This window comes from Mustelus asterias, chromosome 20, assembly GCF_964213995.1.
Source record: "Mustelus asterias chromosome 20, sMusAst1.hap1.1, whole genome shotgun sequence".
Taxonomy (NCBI): Eukaryota; Metazoa; Chordata; class Chondrichthyes; order Carcharhiniformes; family Triakidae; genus Mustelus; species Mustelus asterias.
Window position 1 is genome coordinate 72,953,905 of NC_135820.1, and position 19,882 is coordinate 72,973,786.

The 19,882-nt window shown below is 47.8% G+C and overlaps 1 protein-coding gene across 1 annotated transcript in view; it reads left to right on the plus strand.

The window, feature by feature from the left end:
• Positions 1–430: 430 nt before the first annotated feature.
• The window catches only part of e2f1 (E2F transcription factor 1), a 31,794-nt gene continuing 12,342 nt past the window's right edge, over positions 431–19,882 (plus strand). The window contains exons 1-4 of the mRNA XM_078236167.1: positions 431–806; positions 6,877–6,967; positions 11,029–11,248; positions 15,348–15,506. Of these exons, the coding sequence (XP_078092293.1) occupies positions 492–806; positions 6,877–6,967; positions 11,029–11,248; positions 15,348–15,506 (785 nt within the window). The 5' untranslated portion in view covers positions 431–491. The remainder of the gene's footprint in view (positions 807–6,876; positions 6,968–11,028; positions 11,249–15,347; positions 15,507–19,882) is intronic.

Below are 19,882 nucleotides of genomic sequence, written 5' to 3' on the forward strand. Positions count from 1 at the left end.
TGAATAGTGTTTAAAGGGTGCACATTTTTGTAGTGTTTAAAGGATGCTGAGTTTGGGCTAGTGTTTAAAGAACACAGAGTTTGGTTGCTGTGTGAAGGTTGGATGGAGCTCTCACTTCCTGCTTCCCCCTCCAGTTTAAATAAACCCGCCTCCCGGCTCAGTGGAGAGGCGTCCCCCTGCCGGATTGGACAGCAGCGCCTGTCAATCAGAGGGCCAGGCCAATGGCGTGCGGGAGGGGGCGGTGCTGCCATGGTGACGCGGGCGGGTTGCAGTTTCGCGGCAAATATTTGGCGCGTAAAGTGTTGCAGCCCCATGGCCGCTTCCTGGAGAGGGAAGGCTGCAAATATCCTTTCAGAGTGCAGCAGCGTGCCGGCCTGACTGAGCAGCAGGGCAAGCTGCTGAAACTAGACTCATCTGTTCATGCCTTCCCTTGCAGCCAGAACAAGGATCCAACACAGCCACAAACTGGGACAAAGACTGCAACTGTAGCAATGTCCAGACAGATGTTCCCGGGGAAGCCCCAGCCCGTTGCTGCTGCCGCCGCGGCCGCTCCTGCCGATTCCCTGCTATCCGGCCACTCCGACACGGTGACCGTGTCTTGCTGCGGGCCCGAGGGGCTGCTCGGGCAGCCGCTGCTGCTTCTCTCCTCCCCGGCCAGCGGGCAGCCCGAGCCGCAGGCAGAGCGGACGGGGCCGGGCTCGGGCAGCGGGGCGGAGGCGGCTCAGGGGCTCCTGCTGTTCGCTGCTACACCCCAGGGTCCCGGCTCAGCCGAGTGGGGACAGCGGCCCCCCCTGGGGCGCCCACCGGTAATTGGAGTGAATGTGTGTGTGTGTGTGTGTGTACATCCCACCCACAGCAACATAACTGAGTGTAGCTCAACAGATTGTCTATCTCTGTTTATATAGACTGAGCACCAGTGTCCACCCAGAGGGATGTTTCTGAGTGTGTCTGAACAGTGGTGTGTGTACAGTGAGTCCACCAACATCCATCCCAGAGGAACAACTGAGTAGCTCAACAGATAGATTTTTATACCTTCTAGTTATACATGTATGTATGTTTGTGTGTGTGTGTGTTTATATATACTGACAATACCAATATCCATCCAGAGGAACGTTTGAGTGTATGTGAACAGTCCCATGACTTCCTGGAGAGAAATGTGTATAGTCAGATCACCTAACCCAGAGCAACATAACTGAGTGTAGCCAAACAGATGGGATGTGTGTGATTATATAGACTGACAGCACCTGTATCCACCCAGAGAAACATAACTGAGTGAATAGATAGATCCTTATACTTTCTAGTTATATATGTATTTATGTAGATTGACAGCACCGGTATCCATCCAGAGGAACATTTCTGAGTGTGTCTGAATAGATGTGTGTATGTGTGTAATCACAGCACCAACATCCCACCCAGAGGAACATAACTAAGTGTGGCAGAACAGAGATCCTTGTACTTTCTAGTTATACATGTGTGTATCTATGTTTATAAATACTGACAGCACCAACATCCATCCAGACCAATGTTTCTGAGTGTGTCTGAACAGATGCCTCACAGCGCAAGGAACTTGGGCTCAATTCCGGCCTCGGGTGACTGCGCGGAGTCTGCACATTCTCCTCGTGTCTGCGTGGGTTTCCTCCGGGTGCTCTGGTTTCCTCCCACAGTCCAAAGATGTGCAGGTTAGGGGGATTGACCATGTTAAATTGCTCCTTAGTGTCCAAAGATGTGTGGGTTAGGTTGATTGACCATGCTAAATTGACCCTTGGTGTCAGGGGGACTAGTTGGGAGAAATGCATGGGGATAGGGCCTGGGTGGGATTGTTGTTGGTGCAGGCTCGATGGGCCGAATGGCCTCCTTCAGCACTATAGAGTGAGTGTGTGTGTGTGAGAGGCTGTGTGTGAAGACAGCACCAACATCCTCCCAGAGCAACATAACTGAGTAGTTGAACAGATCCTTCCTTCCTTCTACCTATACATATGCGTGTGTTTATATATACTGACAGCACCAATATCCACCCAGAGGAATGTTTCTCAGTGTATGTGAACAGAGGGCGGTATAGTTTAATGGTTTCATATGTTTGCCTTCAAATTTTTTCTGGAGTACTGTTTGGGAATGAGAACTCTTCATATTGGGCAGGCTGTTTTAGTTGCTGTAAAATTGGTTGTTTTACAGATGTATTGAGTCTTTTACGCAAGTTTTCTCAGTTGATCGGTAAGTTATCTCCCACCACGTATATGGCCCATGTTTATATGTGTCCATCGATTCTTCCCATGTCTTGCAGTGGAGCTGTTTTTGGGGTTAGGATGATACAGTCCTGTGCAAACAAGTCAAGATGCCCAGATAATTTAATAAAAGGTGACGTCTACCTGCCTGTACCTTGTCTGATAAATCTCCTTATGCTGGAGTGCCACTTAACAAAAGACCTGAAGACAGAGCCTTCAGGAGCTAGTGAGGGCAGCACTGATCAGTACACTGTGGTTCAAAACTGTTGTCCTGGTCCCTTCATTCCAGCCCCCCCAACCCCCCATCAGTCCCCAGTCTGTGGACATTAAGTAATGTGGCTGTGGGCACAAGTCCTAGAACAGTAAGAAGTCTCAACAGCAGATTAAAGTCCAACAGGTTTATTTGGAATCACGAGCTTTCGGAGCACTGCTCCTTCATCAGGTGAGTGGGGTCCACTCACCTGATGAAGGAGCAATGCTCCGAAATCTCATGATTCCAAATAAACCTGTTGGACTTTAACCTGGTGTTGTGAGACTTCTTCCCGTGCCCACCCCAGTCCAACGCTGGCATCTCCACATGTCCTAGAACAGGAAACCAGGGAATGGAAAATCAAAGATTGGTGGGTGCTGGTGCCATAGACACAGATTTTTCCCATAAACATTGGAATTTCCTCCTCCCTTGACCTCTCTAGGTTGATTGGCCATGCTAAATTGCCCCTGAGTGTCAGGGAAATTGGCAGGGTAAACGTGGGGTTAAGGGGATAGGGCCTGGGGGCAATTGGGCCAAAAGGCCTCTTTCTGTACTGTAGTGATTCTGTGGTCTGTTCCCTCCTTTAACATGCTCTTTGACTGAGCTTTGGATCACCTGTCATGACATCTATCTACTTATGTGGCCTGGCGTTAAATTTTCTTTAATAATGCTCCCACAAAGTGCCTTGGGATGTTTCACTATATTAAAGATGCTTTATAAATATAAGTTGTTTAAATGCGTGAAAGGCGCTGCAAGTTGTTGTTGAGAACACTGTCCCCCGGATACTTTGCACGTTGAGTTCTTGCCTTTGCAAAGCCACTCTGGGCACAGTGAAAGCTCGAGGCCTGGTCACCTCGGGTGACTGCAGCTGGGGGCTGAGTTACAGAAGTGCAGTCGGAGAGGCCTCGGAGCTGGCTGGCAGCACTGTGCTGGGAATCAGTGCCTCACAAGGTAAACAAAGGGCCCTAGATATCGTTGTGGAGGGGGGAGGGGCTCCCAGGGTAAAAGCCATCCCCTTCCATCCTGCTGCCACAGTGCTGTGTCTGAGGTTGGATAGCTGTTGTGGCAGGAATCACACAGTCCTGAATTCTGCCTGCTTTGAAATTGAATTTAAAAAAAAAAACATTTTTAAAAAGGTTATTCAGCCACAATCTGTTTTGGTGCAATAAAAAAGCTGACATTTGATTTGTTGCCCAGAGCTCAAACTTATTAAATTGCCACCAATTCTCTCTTAAAAAGCAATCTCCTTTCCCGGTTGTTAATCTAATTGCTATAGTCCAATTCTAACTATATTGACTGTTTAAAAGTTAAGTGTACCTGGTTTCTTTGAGTTCCTGAGACCATCTCTAAATCCCCTGGTTGTAGATGCCATCTTCATGTTGAGGGTTTGCTAACTCCTTCCCACCAGTTGCCCTTGAGCAGGCTCGAATTTATCTGGATAGACACATGAACAGGTGGGGAATAGGGATGCAGATGGTTTGTCTAGATAGGACAACGCTTGGAGGACCAAAGGGCCTGTTCCTGTGCTGTATTGTTCTTTGTTTGAAGGGCAGAATGGCCTCCTGCTTCTATTTTCTATGTTTCCAGAGTTGGCAGCTCAGGGACAATTATTTTCCTTTTTAAATGGTGAAATAACATTCTATCTGATCAAGTAATAAAAAAAAAAGCCCTTGGGTGTTAAGATGGTCGAGTGTGGTGTGGTATTGGGTCCGATTTGGTTTCTGATATGCTGGATAGTTGACTTCAGCCAGAGGACTGTTGTAATTTTGCTTCTACTGAGCTAGGGAAGTGAAAGAATAACTAGAGTTCTTGCTGGATCTTTGGACCACATCTGGAGCAGTGTGTGCTGTTTGCTGTCCACATTTAACAAAGGAGATACTTACATTGGAGGGCGATACAGTGAAGGTTCACTAAATTGGTCCCTGGAATAAGGGATTGTCCAATGATGTGAGGCAGAGTAAATTGGGCTTGTATTCTCTGGAGTTGAGAAAAATGAGAGGTGATCTCATTGAAATCTACAAAATCCTGAAGGGGTTTGATAGGGTGGATGCTGAGAGATTGTTTCCCCCTCGCTGGGGAATCTAAAACATGGGGGCACGTCTCAGGATAAGGAGCCCACCATTTAGGACTGAGATGAGGAGGAATTTCTTCACTCCAAGGGTTGTGAATCTGTGGACTTCTCTACCCCAGAGGATTGTGGTTGCTCCATTGTTGAATGTATTTAAGACTGGAATAGACAGGATTTTGGTGTCTTGGTGAATCATCGGATATGGAAAGCAGGCTGGAAAGTGAAGTTTCACGCACGTACTCCCTACAGTGCAAAAGGAGGTCTTTCGACCCATCAAGCCTGCACCGACCACAATCCCACCCAGGCCCTAGCCCCGTAACCCCATATATTTACCCTGCTAATCCTCCTGACACTAAGGTCAATTTAGCATGGCCAATCCACCTAACCTGCATATCTTTGGAGTGCAGGAGGAACCTGGAGCACCCGGAGGAAACTGACGCAGACACGGGGAGAATGTGCAAACTTCACACAGACACTGACCTAAGCTGGGAATTGAACCCGGGTTCCTGGCGCTGTGAGGCAGCAGCGCTAACCACTGTGCTGCCCCAGGATCCAGGATTAGCCATGATCATATTGAGTGGTGGAGCCGGCTCATTGGGCCGAATGGTCCTATTTCTTATGTTCCTGGTGGTTTCTTGGTGATGTCTGCTGGAAAATGGATGTGACCTTGCGGCAAGGCTCCGGGTCCAAATCGTGAGCTGCCACTTACTGACCAGGTTCACACTTTTTTAATTAAAAATATTGTTATTTCCAAGATGTAGCGGAGGAAATGTGGAATTGTATCGTGACCCATTCCCACCCAAACGTAGGAGTTCAGATTGAGGACAAGGTGGTTTGTTGCACTGGAGCTAATATCGCGTAGCTCGGGCCCAGAATCTGAAAAGGGAAAGTCTTATTGAGTATTGCTGAAAAAAGACACGTGCTGTTGAAGCTTTTAGTCTTGCACTCATCAGGGCAGATTCACAAGAGTACCAAATGTAGAGAGAACAACAATTTATACTGCATGAGAAGAGAGTGTTGATTGGTTGGCAAGTGGAGTCTGGTTGGTAGAGGCATTGCCAAGATGGCTGCCAAAGTTTTATTGCTCGAGTACATACAGACTTTGCCTGTAACATAGTCGCTGCAGCCTAAGAGTCGGCCATTATCTGGAGTGCTTTAATGTTCCTGATGCATACTAGGCTAGCCAGATATTTATATGCACTTAGCTGGGACTAAATGAAATATTGGACCCATAGGTTGTTTCTTATCTCACTGTGTTACCAGGAAGATGGGTGAACTTCTAGTTATTTAACTTTTTTCAGAATGAGGTGAGATCTGGAATGTGGAATGGAAACAGATTCAAATGTAACTTTCAAGGGAATTGGTTAAATACTTGAAGCGGGCATGGTTACAGGGCCACGGGGGATGGACAAGGGGAGTGGGACTAATCGGTGGGAGCAGAACATCGAACAGTACAGCACAGAACAGGCCCTTCGGCCCACGATGTTGTGCCGAGCTTTATCTGGCAGGCTATTGAGTTGGAAGGTGAACCGTGATCATAATGAATGGCAGGTGGAGCAGGCTGAAAAGGCTGAATGCTTCTATGTTTCGATAAAAATCTGAAATTAAAAGTCTACTGGTGACCATGAAACCATTGTTGTACAAACCCTTCTCTTATGCCCTTTAATTGGTCTGGCCTGCACGTGACTCCAAATCCACAGCAATGTAGTTGACCCTAAAATGGCCTTGCAAGCCACTCGGTTGAAGGGCAAATGGGATGGGCAATAAATGTTCACATCCCATGAATGAATGAATGAAAGAAAAACGTTCCTTGGCTATTAAGTCCTGGGGTGGGACTCGAACCTGGAGCTTTGGGCTCAGAGTTGGGGAGCGTGCCACAAGATTGCATCCCATTTGTGTAAACTGAGGCAAATCTGTTGGTGGAAGTTTGAGGGGGAGTTTCCTTCCCTCCTCTTCAGTAGAGTGAGTATTTTTAGACTCTGCGCTCTCACAATATATCAGTGTGTATTAAAGGTTATCTCACCTCGGCTGGCTCGTTGCTGGGGGTGATAATGGGGGCAATGGGTATGTTTTATTCTGGCTTGCTCCTGCCCTCGGCTGCCAGCTGTACAGTGAGGCGTGCGGGGCTTGTTTCTCACCCAGTCTGTTTCCTCTGAGCAATGAGGGGTGCTCCCTGCGTCATTAGAAGGTGGGCACCTGTAAAGGTAGGGGGTTGCCTCGTTGTGAACAATATCTGGCAGGAGCTCTGTAGAAGGTGCAATGGTGAAGAGGAATGGGGGAAACTGCGGCAGTCTCTGTCCTCACAGTAAGAAAATTCCTTGTGGTCCTCTCTGCAGGTTAAGAGGAAGTTGGAGCTGGATAGTGATCATCAGTATCTCGCTGTGGAGATGGTGAGCCCCAGAGGGAAAGGGAAGACATCTGGGAGAGGTACGGTGCAAAGTAGCAACACTTGTTATGTGTTTGTGACCAGCTGTAAATGCCCCAAGGTAAAGTTGCCGTGCTTTCCAAGGCTTGTGGTAAGAAGTGAGGAGCTTCGACTGGAGGCTTTGAGTCTTTCGCTCACTGCCTCCTCCTGGGCAGAGTTAAAAGAAAATGACAAACTAGATGGTACATTCACCTCCTTTCAATCCATTGAAATCAGAGGGATGCTGTTAAGGACACAACCTGCCTTTCCCTCGTTACCCCATGTAGCTCACCAGGTCATTGGGGGCAGTTCAATCATGTCCAAAAGACGTTCGGACAGGTTCGTGGATGGGAAAGGTTGAGAGGGATATGGGCCAAACACAGGCAAATGGACCTAGTTCAGTTTAAGAAACTTGGTCAGTATGGGTGAGTTGGGCTGAAGGGCCTTTTCCCATGCTGTGTATCTCTATGACTCTCTATGACCCTGGATAAGAATAGCCATCTCACAGTCTGGGAGAGCCAGTTGAGTGACCTCAGTACCTCTGGGTCAATAGTGCATTCCATAATCACACTGTCACCCATTGTTCCACTGGGGAACCCTTTTTTAAAAAACTTTATTGCCGAATGCTTGATTTATTGAGCTACAGGATTCAAAGGTCTGGAATGTGCTTGTGATTCTGAAATGTAGGTTACGTGATTCTTGTCCTCTGATTGTCAGGATTTACCAGTTGAAGTCTTAAACCTCTTTTTCTTTCCCTCTGGGATGGTTCTGTTACCTGGGACAGGAGACCATGGGTTACAGTCCCATTGCACAAAATTGAGTCCGCAATCCAGTCTGAGAGTTCAGTACAGCGGGTGGACTGCCGTTAAAATTCACGGGCATAAGTAGAAGATTCCTAGGGTACTGTTTTAAAGAGCAGGAGAGTTTGCGCTGGCGTCCTGACCAGTATTTATTCTTCTGCAAACATCACTAAATTAAAAAAAAAACATTATCTGGTTGTTTTCACCTTGCCTTGTGTGGGAGCTTGCTGTGCACAAATTGGCTGCTGCGTTTGCAACGCACTTTGAAATGTCCTGTGTTTGGGAAAGGTGCTGGATAAATGCAGAGTATGGAGTAGCTGTGAACAATAACATTGATTAATTTAATGAGAAGCTAAGCAACCACTGAAGGAGAGGAAGAATTAGAATTGTAAAAATTAATTCACGGGATGTGGGCATTGCTCGCTAGGCCAGCACTCACTGCCCAACCCTAGTTGCCCCTTGAGAAGGTGGTGGTGAGCTGCCTTTTTGAATCGCTGCAGTCCACGTGCTGTGGGTTGACCCACAATGCTGTGTGGGAAGGGATTCCAGGATTTTGACCCAGCGACTGCAAAGGAATGATAATGATATTTCCAAATCAGGATGGTGAGTGGCTCACATAAGAACATAAGAACTAGGAGCAGGAATAGGCCATCTGGCCCCTCGAGCCTGCTCCGCCATTCAATAAGATCATGGCTGATCTTTTTGTGGATTCAGCTCCACTTACCTGCCCGCTCACCTTAATTCCTTTACTGTTCAAAAATTTATCTATCCTTACCTTAAAAACATTCAATGAGGTAGCCTCAACTGCTTCGTTTGGCAGGGAATCCCACAGATTCACAACCCTTTGGGTGAAGAAGTTCCTCCTCAACTCAGTCCTAAATCTGCTCCCCCTTATTTTGAGGCTATGCCCCCTAGTTCTGGTTTCACCCGCCAGTGGAAACAACTTCCCTGCTTCTATCTTATCTATTCCCTTCATAATCTTACATGTTTCTATAAGATCTCCCCCTCATTTTTCTGAATTCCAATGAGTATAGCCCCAGTCTACTCAGTGTTTCCTCATAAGCCAACCCTCTCAACTCCGGAATCAACCTCGTGAATCTCCTCTGCACCCCCTCCAGTGCCAGTATATCCTTTCTCAAGCAAGGAGACCAAATCTATACACAGTACTCCAGGTGTGGCCTCACCAGCACCTTATACAGCTGCAACATAATCTCGCTGTTTTTAAACTCCATCCCTCTAGCAATGAAGGACAAAATTCCATTTGCCTTAATTACCTGCTGCACCTGCAAACCAACTTTGAGATTTGTGCACTAGGACACCCAGGTCCCTCTGCACAGCAGCATGCTGCAATTTTTACTATTTAAATAATAGGCCATTTTGCTGTTATTCCTACCAAAATGGATGACCTCACATTTACCAACATTGTACTCCATCTGCCAGACCCTTGCCCACTCACTTAAACTATCTATATCCCTTTGCAGCCTTTCAGTGTCCTCTGCACACTTTGTTCTACCATCCATCTTAGTGTCATCTGTGAACTTTGACACACTACATTTGGTCCCCAACTCCAAATCATCTCTGTAAGTTGTAAACAAAGGGCTTGGAGGGAAACTTGCAGGTGGTGGCGTTCCCATGTCTCTGCCACCCTTGACCTTCTAGATGTTAGTGGTCATGGGTTTGGAAGATGCAGTCTGAGGAGCCTTGTTGAGTTTTTCTTGTGCATCTTGTAGATGGTGCACTCTTCTGCCAATGTTCTTCGGTGGTGAATATTTGTGGATGGGTACCAAACAAGTGGCTTGCTTTGTCCTGGATGGTGTTAAGCTTCTTGAGTGTTGTTGGAGCTTCACCCACCCCCAGGCAAGCGGAACATATTCCATCACACTCCTGACTTGTCCCTTGGCGAAGCTTTGGAGAGTGAGGAGGTGAGTTACTCACCAAAGGACTCCCAGCTTCTGACTTCCTCTTGTAGCCACAGTATTTACATGGCTAGTCCAGTTCAGTTTCATTAACTCTGATGTGCTGGAAACTGGGACCCGGTGGGAATTGTAAAACTTAAGCCCCGCCCCAAGGATGTTGATGATGGGGGTGGGGGTTCAACGATGGTAATGCCATTGATTGGCAATGGGGAGATTCTTGCTTGTTGGAGATGGCCTTTACTTGGCACTTGTGTGACACACATGTTTCTTGCCACTTATCAGCCCAAGCCTGGATATTGTCCAGGTCTTGCTGCATTTGGGCAAGGACTGAGTTTGAGAAGCTGCAATCATTAGTGAACATCCGACCTCCAAATCTTACTTTGGAAGGAAGATCATTGATAGAATCATAGAAATCCTACATTGCAGAAGGAGGCCATTCGGCCCATCAAATCTGCACCGACAACAATCCCACCCCAGACCCTATCCCACAACCCCACACATTTACCCTACTAATCCCTCTAACCTACACATCCCGGGACACTAAGGGGCAATTTAGCATGGCCAATCCACCTAACCCGCACATCTTTGGACTGTGGAAGGAACCTGGAGCACCCGGAGGAAACCCACGCAGGCTCAGGGAAGCAGCTGAAGATAGTTGGGCCTCGGGCACTACCCTGTGAGCTCCTGCAGTTGCCCTGGAGCTGATAGAATTAGAGACTTGCATTTTTCCTGATGACCAGACGCTTTACAGACAGCGAGGATCTTTTGATGTCTGGTCATTGTCGCAATGTAGGGAACGCGGCAGCCAATTTGTGCACAAACAACGATGTGATAATGGCCAGATAATCTGTTTTTAATCCAGTTGACTGAGTCGGGTATTACCTCCCTACTCGTCTTCAGAACTGTGCCATGGGATCTTTAACATGATGTGGAGATGCCGGCATTGGACTGGGGTAAACACAGTAAGAAATTTAACAACACCAGGTTAAAGTCCCAACAGGTTTATTTGGTAGCAAAAGCCACACAAGCTTTTGGAGCTCCAAAAGCTTGTGTGGCTTTTGCTACCAAATAAACCTGTTGGACTTTAACCTGGTGTTAAACTTCTTACTATCTTTAACATGACCTGAGCATGCAGATGGGGGTCCTCAGTTGAGCATCTTATCGGAACCTCCGACTGTGCAGCAGCCCCTCAGTGCCATGCTGGAGTGTCAGCCTGACTCTTGTGGGTGGGAGCGCTGCCAACTGTGCCAATGGATGATGTGGGATGAAGTGTGGAGCATTAACACTGGCCTGAATCCAGTTGGGCCAAAAGGCCTGTTTGTGTGCTGTGCGTTCTTTGTAACTTTATGTAAGTTCTTTTGCCCTTAGGCCTGAAATCGCCAGTGGAGAAGACCCGGTACGACACGTCGCTGAGCCTGATCACCAAGCGGTTTATCCAGTTACTGGCGCAGTCTCCAGACGGCGTGCTGGACCTGAACTGGGCAGCGCAGGCTCTTGAGGTTCAGAAACGCAGAATCTACGACATCACCAACGTTCTGGAAGGCATCAAACTCATCACCAAGAAATCCAAGAATCACATCCAGTGGCTGTGAGTGGTGTAGCGGACGCTGAGCACGATTGTCGCGAGTTGAAGTTTAAACTTTAGTTATTAGTGTCACAAGTAGGCTTACATTAACACCGCAATGAAGTTACTGTGAAAATCCTCTAGTCACCCCACTCTAGCGCCTGTTCGGATAACACTGAGGGAGAATTTAGCATGGCCAATGCACCCTAACCAGCACGTCTTTCGGACTGTGGGAGGAAACCGGAGGAAACCCACCCAGACACGGGGAGAATGTGCAGACTCCGCACAGACAGTGACCCAAGCTGGGAATCGAACCCGGGTCCCTGATGATGTGAGGCAGCAGCGCTAACCACTGAGTATTTTTCCAATTCTCTTTCGAGAGTTACTATTGTTAGTTACAGTCATAGCTAGGGTGTAGAGAAAGATCAACTTAATGCGAGGTAGGTCCATTCAAAAGTCTGACAGCAACAGGAAAGAAGCTGTTCTTGAGTCGGTTGGTACGTGCCCTCAGACCGTTGTATCTTTTTCCCGATGGAAGAAGGTGGAAGAGAGCATGTCCGGGGTGTGTGGGGTCCTTAATCATGCTGGCTGCTTTGCCAAGGCAGCGGGAAGTGGAGACAGAGTCAATGGATGGGAGGTTGGTTTGCGTGATGGACTGGGCTTCGTTCACGACCCTTTGTAGTTTCTTGCGGTCTTGGGCAGAGCAGAAGCAGGAGCCATACCAAGCTGTGATACAACCAGAAAGAGTGCTTTGTATGGTGCATCTGTAAAAGTTGGTGAGAGTCAGAATGGACATGCCAAATTTCCTTAGTCTTCTGAGAAAGTAGAGACGTTGGTGGGCTTTCTTAATGATGGTGTTGGCATGGGGGGACCAGGACAGGTTGTTGGTGATCTGGACACCTATGATGTAATTCTATGCTGGAACAGGGTCAAGGGGGCATCCTCCTGTTCTGATGAACTTATATTTTGTACAATGGTAATCATTCAAAACTGGGGATAATTAGTGATGTTTTCTCAGTAAGATCACCTCACATTCTAAACTCCAGTGGGTATAGGCCAAATCTGTTCAACCACGGGTGGTACGGTGGCGCAGTGGTTAGCATTGCTGCCTCACAGCGCCAGGGACCTGGGTTCTATTCCCAGCTTGGGTCACTGTCTGTGCGGTGTCTGCATGGGGGTGCTCCGGTTTCCTCCCACAGTCCGAAAGACTTGCAAGTTAGGTGCATTGGCTATGCTAAATCCGCCCTGAGTGTACCTGAACAGGCGCCGGAGTTTGGCGACTAGGCTATTTCCATAGTAACTTCTTTGTAGTGCTAATGTAAGCCTACTTATGACGTTAATAAATAAACTTTTAAAAGTATCTACACTTCAAAAGTGCTGCATTTGCCCTCGAGGTTGTCCTGAGGTTGTGACAGGCGCTACATCAGTGCAAGTTGGTGCATTTAATATTGTGATTTTACAGGCTCATTTTCCCTCCGACCTGAGAGTTCGACTTGTCCGGGAAGGCAGGCTGACGGAGGGCGGAATCGAACCCGGTTCTGACTGATAGCGATAGATAAAGTGCAGAGTCATGGTGGGATGAGGCAGCAAAGCTGTTGTGAACTTGCCAAGTGGGCAATAGGTGAAGGGTTGCCATTTGACCTCCCCATTCAACTCGTGCAATCGGTTTTGTTTTGCTAAGTGCAAAACTGTGAGCAGCCAGTCCGTGTGTTTAGACCGTGTCAGCGTATGAGTTCTGATGATAACTGCAACACTGTTCTGTAGGAGACTTTATTACCTATTTAATTTTTTGGTTAAGAGGGTGTGTGAGTGGGGGAGGAGGAATAGGGTAACGGGGTTTATCATTCCTAGCTGGGGCATTGAGAGAACCCAAGATGCAACTCCCAGGGCTGCACCCCTTGCTGTGTGATACCCAAGGAGCATTCCTGACGTGTGATAATCCTGGAGTTGTATCATCAAGGAAGCCCATCACCACCTCATCTTTGGACTGTGGGACCGTCGATCGGTGTTAAATTTTGTTTAATAATGATAGGTAGATAACTGGTTCTTTGAAAAATCACCAGGGTAAGAAGTACTGAATTATGATAATGCAAATAAAACGAGCAGAGCTTATTTATTAGTGTCACAAGTAGGCTTACGTTAACACTGCAATGAAGTTACTGTGAAAATCCCCAAGTCGCCACACTCCGGCCCCTGTTCGGGTACACTGAGGGAGAATTTAGCACGGCCGATGCACCTAACCAGGACATCTTTCAGTTTGTGGGAGTCTAAAGATGTGTTGGTTAGGTGGATTGGCCATGTTAAATTGACCCTAATGTCAGGGGGATTAGCAGGGTAAATGTGAGGGGTTACGGGAATAGGGCCTGGGTGGGATTGTGGCCGGTGCAGATTCGATGGGCCGAATAGCCTCCTCCTGCACTGTCGGGATTCTATGAATTCTAAACCGGAGCACCTGGAGGAAACCTGTGCAGACTCCCCCCAGACAGTGACCCAAGCTGGGAATTGAACCCGGGTCCCTGGCGCTGTGAGGCAGCAGTAATTGTTTATAACTGTTGCATTACAATCAAAATAAAACTAAAATAGAACGTAATACGAGGATTGCACAATTGTGACCATTTCAGTATTGGTAACAATTGCAATATGTTGCAAAATGTAGGTCTCCCATTAGTGGAATAAAATGTTGCTGCAAAGAGTCTTTGGCTGTTTTACTATGTTAAAGGTGCTACATGAATGCACGCTCTTATTTTCTGGGAAGTTTTAATGTGGATGATTGAAGTGACCGTGTTGACGGGCAGTGTCTGTCATTAACCCGCTTCTGAGGTTCAGGAAAGCCAGTTACACAAACATTTCCTGATTAAAAACGGAAGTCTTTTTCTCCCCGAGATTACACCATTGCATGCTGACCCTGCACTCGCAGTGTCATCGCCTGCTTCACATTCTCGAGGGATGGGGTGTCAGATTAACCTGTTCCATCCCGGTTACCGTCAGTGACGTTTGTCCCCTGACACAGGAAAACCTCTCAGTCTTGTTTTTGGGTTAGATTGATTGGGCATGCTAAATTGATCCTAGTGTCAGGGGATGAACAGGGTAAAAATGTGGGGTTACGGGAATAGAGTCAGTGCAGACTCGATGGGCTGAATGGCCTCTTTCTGCACTGTAGGAATTCTATGATTCAACAGGGCCTGACTCATCAGCAGGTGAACTCTTGGATCCAGTACTGGGTGGGTGCTGCACTGTCCTGAGACCCTCCACCGTCTCGGGTGGATGTTAAAGTTTGTTTATTAGTCACAAGTAGGCTTACATTAACACCGCAATGAAGTTACTGTGAAAATCCCCTTGTTGCCACACTCCGGCGCCTGTTCGGGTACACTGAGGGAGAATTTAGCATGGCCGATGCGCCCTAACCAGCACGTCTTTCGGACTGTGGGAGGAAACCGGAGCGCCCGGAGGAAACCCACACAGACACTAGGAGAATGTGCAGACTCCACACAGACAGTGACCCGAGCCGGGAATCGAACCCGGGTCGCTGGCACTGTGAGGCAGCAGTGCTAACCACTGTTGTTTGAAGAAGAGCAGGGAAGTTGTGGGCGACATTTGTATTTGTTTCAAGAAGGCGGCTCACCACCACCTTCTCGAGGGCAACTAGGGATGGGCAATAAATGCTGGCCAGCCAGCGACACCCATGAATGAATAAAACATTTATACTGTCCCTCAACCAGGGATTATTCTCATGGATGTTTGTGGGAGCTTGCTGTGCACAAAATGGCAGTTGTATTCCCACAATTATGATATTTCAAGCGCACTTCATTGGCTGATATGCCATGCCTGTTTTCATTTGGCTGGTTGGCCACATAAATGCAAGTTGTTGTTGTATTGCACTGTTCAGTTAGTATAGTGGGGGGGGGGGGGGGGGGGGGGAGGGGGATGTAGCTGATTGGTCCAGCCAAATCAGGAAGGGGTGGGAAACATATATGGAAGGTGATGAGGGCAAGTGGACGGGGCTTTTTCCACATCAAGAAACTCTCTCCAGTTCCTCCTATGTTCCTGCCCTCCCTCCCCCCCCCCACCCCATTGAGGTTGTTTGTGTTGGTAACTTGTCTGTCTCCCTCCCTTTGTTCCTCAGGGGTGGCCATCAGTTCCTGGATGGCGAGGTGCTGGCCCGGTACCAGACCCTGGTGAAGGAGATCGCTGAGCTGGACGACAACGACCAGAGGCTGGAGGAGCTGATCCAGAGCTGCTCCCTGCAACTCAAACTGCTGACGGAGGACTCGGAGAGCCAGAGATATCCTTGCGCTTACTCGGGGAAACCAGTGGCAGCCTGTATTGAATGGGATTGGCTCTCGTGTGCTTTTGGATATTTCATCTCCTGTCTCTGCTTCACCCTTTCTTCCCCCAATGCAACTAACGTGGTCCAAATTGCAAGAGCACCAACAATTTATACTGCACGAGAAGAGAGTGCTAATTGGTTGGCAAGTAGACTCTGATTGGAAGAGCTGTTGCCATAGAGAATGCATCAGGGAACAGTTAACTGCCAAACCTGAATTTAAATCAGGCAGGTTGACTCTAATTGGTGAAGGCGTGATGTGGAGATGGCGGCGTTGGACTGGGGTGGGTACAGTAAGAAGTCTCGCAACACCAGGTTAAAGTCCAACAGGTTTATTTGGGAGCCTGAGACTCCGAAAGCTCGTGTTGCCAAATAAACCTGTTGGACTTTAACCTGGTGTTGTGAGACTTCTCACTGTGAAGGCATTGCCATGGGCACATGTTCACACATTGCATCTTTGTCAATGAAACAAAAGCTTGGGGTTCAGCCACTTCCTGGCTCGCTCACCATGGCGATGCCTTGACCAATCCGAATCAACCTGCCTCGTACAGTATAAATTGCTGTTCCCTTTGAGATTTGGTATTCTTGCTGATGAGTGCAAGTCGAAAAGCTTTGACAATTGTCTCTTTTCATCTCAATAGTCAAGTTCTGTACCACCAAGTGACAACCAATGATTTCCTACGCTTAATGCACATTGGACTTTAAATGGCAGCCTTGCCATCATTGGCCAACCTTGGTTGCCCCTTTCTCAGAAGGTGGTGAGTTTTACTCCTTAAATCACTGCAATCGAGAGAGACAAACTGATGGCAAGCGAGAGGAGATCTGAGGAGTTGGGGCGAGTGAGAACGAGAGAGCAGGGATGTGATGGCTGAGGGTGGTGGAATGGAGGGAAGATCCGAGACACTTAGTAACCTGGCTCTGGAAGAGTCAATGCGGCAGACTGAGGGTGGGATTGGAAATGGTTGGAGTGGCAGGGTGAAATCGGGGTACGGAAAGACTTGTAATGGGAGGGGGTGGGGGGGGAGAGAGTTTCAGAGCTGGACTACTGGACAGTCCATGGAGATGGCTGAGAGGTGGAATGGCATTAAGTTGCGTTTGATCCAGAGTTTGGGGTGAATTGACATTTGAGGCCAATAAAGGGAGAAATTCGCGGGGTGCAAAAATAGCGATTTGATTTAGATGTTAGGAAGCGCTGAATTCAAAGCAAATGTTACATAAGCACCTGAGCGGAAAGAGCGTGGATATGTCGAAAGGATTGGATGAGAAAGTGTGAGCGGGGGCTCGTTCGCACCGGAAAATGACCTCATTCTGGGCCGCAGAATCTGTGTAATTCTACACACTCTTCCAGCGTAAACCAAATTGCGGCACGGTGATTAACACTGCTGCCTCACAGCACCAGGGGAACATAACTGAGTGTGGCAGAACAGATAGATCCTTGTACCTTTTAGTTATACATGTATGTGCATGTGTGTTTATATATACCGACAGCACCAATATTCATCCAGAGGAATGTTTCTGTGTGTGTCTGAGCAAAGAAAAGTACAGCACAGGAACAGACCCTTCGGCCCTCCAAGCCCGTGCTGATCATGATGCCCTTACTCGGGCGTATTCCCCCTATTCCCTCCCTATGTATTGGGATACAGTGAAAAGTATTGTGTGCTATATAGTTAAAGCATACTGTATATAGAGCACATAGGGGAGAAGGAAAAGAGGGGACAGAATATAATCTTGCAGTTACAGAGAGGGTGAAGAGAAAGATCTGCTTGATATGTGGTAGGACCATTCAAAAGTCTAATGGCAGCAGGGAAGATGATGTTCTTGAGTCAGTTCTAGAATTATGACTCTTTGTAGCCTCTGGCTCATTAAGTCTTGGGGAATTCTGGCCTGCTGCCTTTGGAGATGATTGTATAAACAAGACAGGGAGCTGTGAGGAAGGCATTTGATCAACATCTTGATTTCCCTTAAATTTCTATAACCCATTGCCGTAAGGCCAGTGTCCTCTAATGTGGAAGTGGTGGATGTTACCTGGCTCAGTTCTGTCTCTGCTTCTGGGTTTGCTTGACTGCTTGCACCCTGGACTACCAGCTTTGCTGGATAAGTAGATGCGAATGTACAGATGCGAATGTACAGTGGTGACCATGGGGTACGGTTGGTACGTGTCCTCAGACTTTTGTATCTTTTTTTCTGACGGAAGAAGGTGGAAGAGAGAATGTTCAGAGTGCGTGGGGTCTTTGATTATGCTGGCTGCCTTCCTGAGGCAGCGGGAAGTGTCGACCGAGTCAATGGGTGGGAGGGACTGGGCTACGTTCACAACCCCAATGGGGGAGGGGGTTTGGTTGCCGACAAGTGCTCTACTGGAGATGGAATCTGATGGCGATGGGTTGGGATTGGTGCTTGGAGGTGAGTTCCTGATGGTCATTGTGAACTGCTGGAAAATGGGCGTGTGGCATTGATGGAATCTGGATGATGGAGTGGGATGATGGAGAGAAACCAGATTCCATTAGGGCAACTTTGATCGTGAGCAGAAACACTTGGGTAGGTCCTTTTGTTCTGTCCGTCTGGTGTGGAAACTGTCTGGATTGGTTTCCGTGTTGCTTCCTACACTCTGAATCATCGAAAACTGGGGCACAGAAAGAGACCATTCAGCCCATTGTGCCCGTGTCAGCTATAAAAGAGCTACCAGCTATCCAGCTCTCATTCCATACTCTGTAGATTCCAGCTCTTCATGTTCATGTCCACATGTTTATTAAATGAGGAGAAATTCTATTCCTTTCGGACAGTTCCAGAGCCAGCCACCCACTGGCTGCAAAAGATTCTCCCCCAGCTTCTCTTTATCCTCTACTGATCACTTTAAACCTAATCTACCTGGCTATTGGCCTGTCTTGTAAGGAAAATAGTCCCCTCCTCTCCACTCCAGACAGGCCCTGCATAATTTGATATACCTTCATTATATCTTTCCCTCATTCTCCCCTGTTCCAAAGAGAACAATCGCAGCTTGTCCAATTTTTTCCCCTCGTTAAAGTTTCCTCTCCTGGCAACATGTTTGTACATCTCCTCTGTACCCTCCCTAGTGCGATCACCTTCCTGTCCAGAACTGTACACAGTACTCTTGCTCCATCTACCTAGGGTGGCGCGGTGGCACAGGGTGGCACGATGGCACTGGTTAGCACTGCTGCCTCACAGTGCCAGGGACTCGGGTTCAATTTCGGTCTCGGGTCCCTGTCTGTGTGGAGTTTGCACGTTCTCCCTGTGTCTGAGTGGATTTCCTCCGGGTGCTCCGGTTTCCTCCCACACTCCAAACGTGTGTGGTTTAGCTGGATTGACCATGTCAAATTGACCCCTGGTGAGAAGGGGACTAGCAAGGTAAATATGTGGGGTTACAGGAATAGGGTCTGGGTGGGATTGTGGTTGGTGCAGACTCGATGGGCCGAATGACCTCCTTCTGAACTGTAGGGATTCTATTATTCTATTTTTATACAGTCCTAGCAGTTTGTATATTCTACGCCTTGGCTAATAAAGGTTTAGTTTATTTACTAGGGTCACAAATAGGCTTACAGTGAAGTTACTGTGAAAATCCCCTAGTCACCACACTCCGGTGCCTGTTTGGGTACACTGAGGGAACATTTAGCATAGCCAGTACACCTAACCAGCATGTCTTTCAGACTGGGTGGAAACCGGAGCACCCGGAGAAAACCCACGCAGACACGGGGAGAACACACAGACTCCGCGCAGACAGTGACCAAAGCCGGGAATCGAACCCGGGTCCCTGGCATCAGTGCTAACCTAAAGGAAAACATCTTGTATACTCTTTCAAGCCCAGTTGAAGTCAGCAGAGAGTCATATCGTAAAGTTGGTGGCCTGCTAGAACCCACAGTCAGCTGGTTAGGTTAAAATTCCCCACAGGGTATGTGTGATTCTATGAAATCTTCAGAGAGCCTTGTAGCTTCGATCCATGGATGCAACTGGATCCCGATCCAGGGCAAAATGGCAGATTTATCCAGAGACTGTGTCTCCTGCCAATCCTTAAAATCTCTCGAAGTTGGGCTCGCGTTATCAGAATGGAATATTTGCTCCTTTGCCTCCCGACCTCTCCTCTCCAGACACTTGGGCCCCGTAAAAAGAATTTCCTGAGGTGTCCCACTGGGTGCCCTGTATTTAGTTGACCTCACTCAACCAATGCATAAGTTACATTATTCTGTATTGACCCTGCGCTGTACACAGCCTGATGCTCCGTGCAAAGCCATGACCAAGTCATCCAGTCCCCAACACTAACATTATTTAACTTGTTAAATGATTCCTGTGTTTTAAAAGCACGTGCTATTGGGAACTGTTGA